Source organism: Dendrobium catenatum, unplaced genomic scaffold (genome assembly GCF_001605985.2).
Source record: "Dendrobium catenatum unplaced genomic scaffold, ASM160598v2 fragScaff_scaffold_898, whole genome shotgun sequence".
Lineage (NCBI taxonomy): Eukaryota > Viridiplantae > Streptophyta > Magnoliopsida > Asparagales > Orchidaceae > Dendrobium > Dendrobium catenatum.
Genome location: NW_021319360.1, coordinates 1642752 through 1647343, shown reverse-complemented (window position 1 = coordinate 1647343; position 4592 = coordinate 1642752). Strand labels below are relative to the sequence as shown.

Below are 4592 nucleotides of genomic sequence, written 5' to 3'. Positions count from 1 at the left end.
ATGGTTTGGGATAAGTTTTCCCATTCCTTTGGAAAGGTGCTAGATTTTAGCAATGCTGATGTTGCTGTTGATCAGTATCACAGATACGAGGAAGATGTGCAGCTCTTGGCTGATATTGGAATGGATGCTTATAGGTTTTCATTTATTTGGTCCCGTATTTTTTCAAATGGAATTGGGCAAGTTAATCAAGCAGTGATTGACCATTACAACAAATTGATAGATGCACTGCTAGCTAAAGGAATCAAACCATATGTTACACTTTTCCACTCGGACCTTCCTCAAGCCTTGGAAGACAGATGCAGCGGATGGCTTAGTACCCAAACAATAAATGATTTTGCAGCTTATGCCGATACATGCTTCAATGCATTCGGAGACAGGGTTAAAGACTGGATAACCTTCAATGAACGTCACACTTTGGCAATCCAAGGCTATGATGTTGGACTCCAAGCCCTTGGACACTGCTCCATTCTCCTTCACCTCCTCTGTAGAGGAGGGAATTCAAGGACTGAACCTTATATTGTTGCCCACAATATCCTCCTAACACATGCTACTGATGTCAACATATATAAGAGAAAATATAAGGCAGTACAGAAGGGTTCAATTGGGATGTCATTCGACGTTATGTGGTACGAACCCACTTCAAAGGCTTCAATGGAAAGGAAAGTCGCTCATTTCGGAAATAATGAGAACGAAATCTTCGATCCAGGAATCTGTCTTCTGCAACTTCTTTGTCAATAATGCGTCTCGACGGAGTCGAGCTCTTTTTGCGCAAGGGGAGAATGATGTAGGAACATCTTTAGTTATATTGTCCTTAGGATTACTTTATCTTAGTTTGTTACCACTAGTTTCTAGAATACTCCTTTTACCCTATAAATATACAAGCTATTGTAAGAGAGGGATCATTGAATGATATATACACCTTTTGAAGCTTGAAAAGCTTTCTTCTTCTTCTTCCCTGGATTGGGAGTTTTCAAATCCTTCTTGCAGGTATCGACTTCCGCCGATCCACCACATCAATTACTAAAAGCCACCAAACTATTAATCTAAAAATAGTTATTGAAAAAATACCAGACAAACCAAAAACTCTTGCTTGTTTAATATAAATGCTTGGACATATATATAAGGCATTGATTTATTGTTAGCAATTTATTATTCCTGCTTCATTGTTACTAATTTAATGTCAATAGTTTACTATTATTGAGCATGCGATTAAAATACTTATTTAAGATTGATATAAAATAACTGAACAACATGTGCACTGTTATATAATTTCTTGATAGCATTGAATCGTTATAGATTTATGACAGTTTTCATGGATACTTCTATTTTACTAGTTTATACAATTTTTTTTTTTTAACAGGTTGAGCGACTTGAATGCAGGATCAGGAGAGGCACGAATACTCTCAATGGTCTGCCCACTGTGGCAATATCCGCTTTATGAATTTTGAGCCACAAGCTGCTGTAGATGTGTGAATCATTTCAATGGCAAACCTGACTCACTCGGTCTTCAAGAAGGAACAAATCTATGACTGTCAGGGAGCTATTGCCAAGCAAATATGACCAAAGCGGCTCTGTTCACCTAATCTGTTGAACGAGCTCGGATGGCAGGGCGGCAGTTCCAATATGCAGCTACACATGATTTTTGTTGCCTAGCACAAAGACTATAAGGTCACGGAGATTTACAGCAATTGGCATTTTAGAAATAAGTGGGAACCGCAAGGGCATCTAAACTTCTGAGGTAATCACATGGAGTTGGTGGCAAGATTTAGCACTTTTCAAAGAGAAATGAATGAGGTGCGCGAGAGAGCATGTGCTCCCTCAGGAAAAGAATCACGAAATCACAAGATTTTATGAGCCAACATCGTGATGGTGGGGTAGAGCTGCTCTGCCGTGTTCTATTATATTTTAATAAAAGGGACAGCATCGATCCGATTGCAAGCGGATATTATTAATTTTGTAGTTAAATTTTTAAGGGATATAAGTATTATTGAATGCTAAAAAATTCGCGGTAATATAGAGACATTTTATATTTTTATATCTTAGTTTTTCGTTAAGATCCAACTCATATACAAATAATAGAAAAGAATGTAATAAATATCAAATATTTTATGTTGATAAATTGGAAAGAAAAAAATCATGAAGCATGACTCGAATAAAATGATCTATTATGTAGATAGTATACATGAGTACATTTTTTCTATCTTTTTCTCGAAATAAGCTAAGAATTTTCTATAAACAAGAAGGTAAATTAGTCCATATACTCTATTATAACTAAAATGTTCCACGTCATTTGTGTTTCTATGAATATTAGGGAGAATGCTACAGATGCGGTAATTGGATGATGATGATCGAATAACAATGACTAAATTATGATATTTGGGTGATGATTGACTGATAATGACAGTTAAATGATGATGGTCAGATAATGATGAATGGTTTTAGCAATTGGGCAACAATGGTCAGATAATGGTAGTTAGTGGCAGTGATGAGTAGCGGTGGTGATGACATTAATAACCTAGTAGAGTTTTAGAATTCCAGATCAAGATCTCCAAACCTAGTTCATGCCTCTTTCAAGTGAAGAATAAATGCTTATTATAGTATTTTAATAGTGGCATTTTGGTTGTAAATTTTTTTATAACACTTAATCAATTAACTCATATTGAATTTTTTAATCATAGATATTCATTTAGTATTTAAGTCTCTTAATAACTTCATAATCTAGTTATTTTGGGTTTGTTGGATTTGTCTCATCAAGCCACTTGATTTGTTTATAAGCATATTAAATTTTGGAGATTTTTCAATCTTTTAATTAATTATTCTAAGTTTATAGTTTTATTTCAAGGGCTTAATTTGGATTTATTTGAACTCTGATTGCATCACCTTTGATGTCATTATCTTCACCTTATTGAGACCCTCAATTTGACAGTAATTTGTTGAAATCAAAGTTCGGACGATTGTGATTTCAAATTTGAAAGCTTTTAATTTGAATAATGCATCGCATCAAGATTTATGCAGATCAAGTGAAATTTCTTGAATCTTATAAAGTATAATAAAAATTAAAAATTTATTAAATTCCAAATAATTTTAAATAAGCTTGTGTGTGCGTGTCTATATAGTGTGTTAATAAATATTTTATTGTATATATGTCGTCAAGTTAGTTTCGAGTTTCATCAAGCTAAATTTGAGCAATTTATCTTCGAGCTGAGCTAACTAAATTTTATTTTACAGTAAATTAAAATCCGAATAATATTTTAATGTGTTTTGAATTTAAAAATCAATTGTCGCCCTATTTGATAGTGAGCTGTGCTTGCAGAGGACAAGCCCTTGCCATCATTATGGCTTATGAGTGATTGGTGGCTTACCTCATTCTCTTTTGGACCAATTGAAAACTCACTTATTTAGAGGCTCATTGGGATTATTTTTTATTTTTACTTTTAAATAATATATTTGCTTCAAAAAATTTAAAATAAGTTAGTTTTAAAAATATTTAAAATAATTTTTAGTCATGTTTCCATGTTTTCATTCTTCTTAAATGAAAAGTAATATAGATATATTTATCACAACTAGCTAGGGGTGTCAATATTTGACACGGTTTAAAAATCTAATCAGAACCTGACCTAGAAATTTCGGGTTCGGGTCAACTCGAACCCGAACTGAAGTTACAGGATTTGACTTATATTTCAGGCTGGGTTGACTCGAACCTGAAGCGGGTCTGATTCGGGTCCAAAAAACCGACCAATTTGCAAAAAAAGGGTCGGTTCGGGTTGACCCGAATAATGTAAGGTCAGTTCCGAGTTCGATCCGAACCTGACACGTGACCTAAAACTAACACCCCTACCACTTACCACTATCTCCTACCACCAAAATATTTAATAAAAAATTAAAATATATTTAAATATCATATATTTTTATTTTATTTTAAAATATAATAAAAAATAATAAGAGCATAAATGATCGGGAGCTATATGTTTCTTATTTTATTGTTTGAGAATTTTTACAACCAATTAAGAAGTTTTGTGTTTAATTGATCTAAATATATATAAGAAATACTTAATTCATTAACTGCACTCCTTCAACGAGTCCTCATTTCTTAATTTTAGCATCTCGACCGTCACATGCGGAGCCATTTGGAATTTGATGCTCCGTAAATTGAGGCAACTGCGATTGCATTCACACTGGCTTGTTTTATGTTTTTGTTAGCTATGCTGGTTTCTTTCCTATTAAAAGAAGTAATGCTGCGTTGTTGGGAATAAAGTATGCTCAAGAAGAATGAATAAAGTACATGACTCACCCATATGGAAACTAATAAAATCATGTCATCTTTATGTTGTGTATCGTGAGTTGGTACTGTTCGATACTACTAACATGACTACATCTGATTTACCTACGGACTTAGAACTAAGTCTGACATAGAATAATTTCTCTTCAAAGAGCCTTAGAAGAAGAAAATGTTGAATGTAAATATAATTTATTTGAACTGTTCATGTTTGATTGGATGTAAATTAAATTCATGAACTTATTTTTTTGTACTTGTTTGAATGTAACTTAATGTCTTTTTTGTTAATAAAATAATACATACTTTTTTATTTTTT

At 33.2% G+C, this 4592-nt stretch overlaps 1 protein-coding gene across 1 annotated transcript; it reads left to right on the top strand.

Moving 5' to 3' along the window:
- Positions 1-950, top strand: LOC110110562 (beta-glucosidase 34-like). The gene has a single exon (XM_020842090.2). It carries the CDS (start codon positions 1-3, stop codon positions 736-738), a length of 738 nt encoding a protein of 245 aa, XP_020697749.1. The 3' UTR covers positions 739-950.
- Positions 951-4592: the final 3642 nt, after the last annotated feature.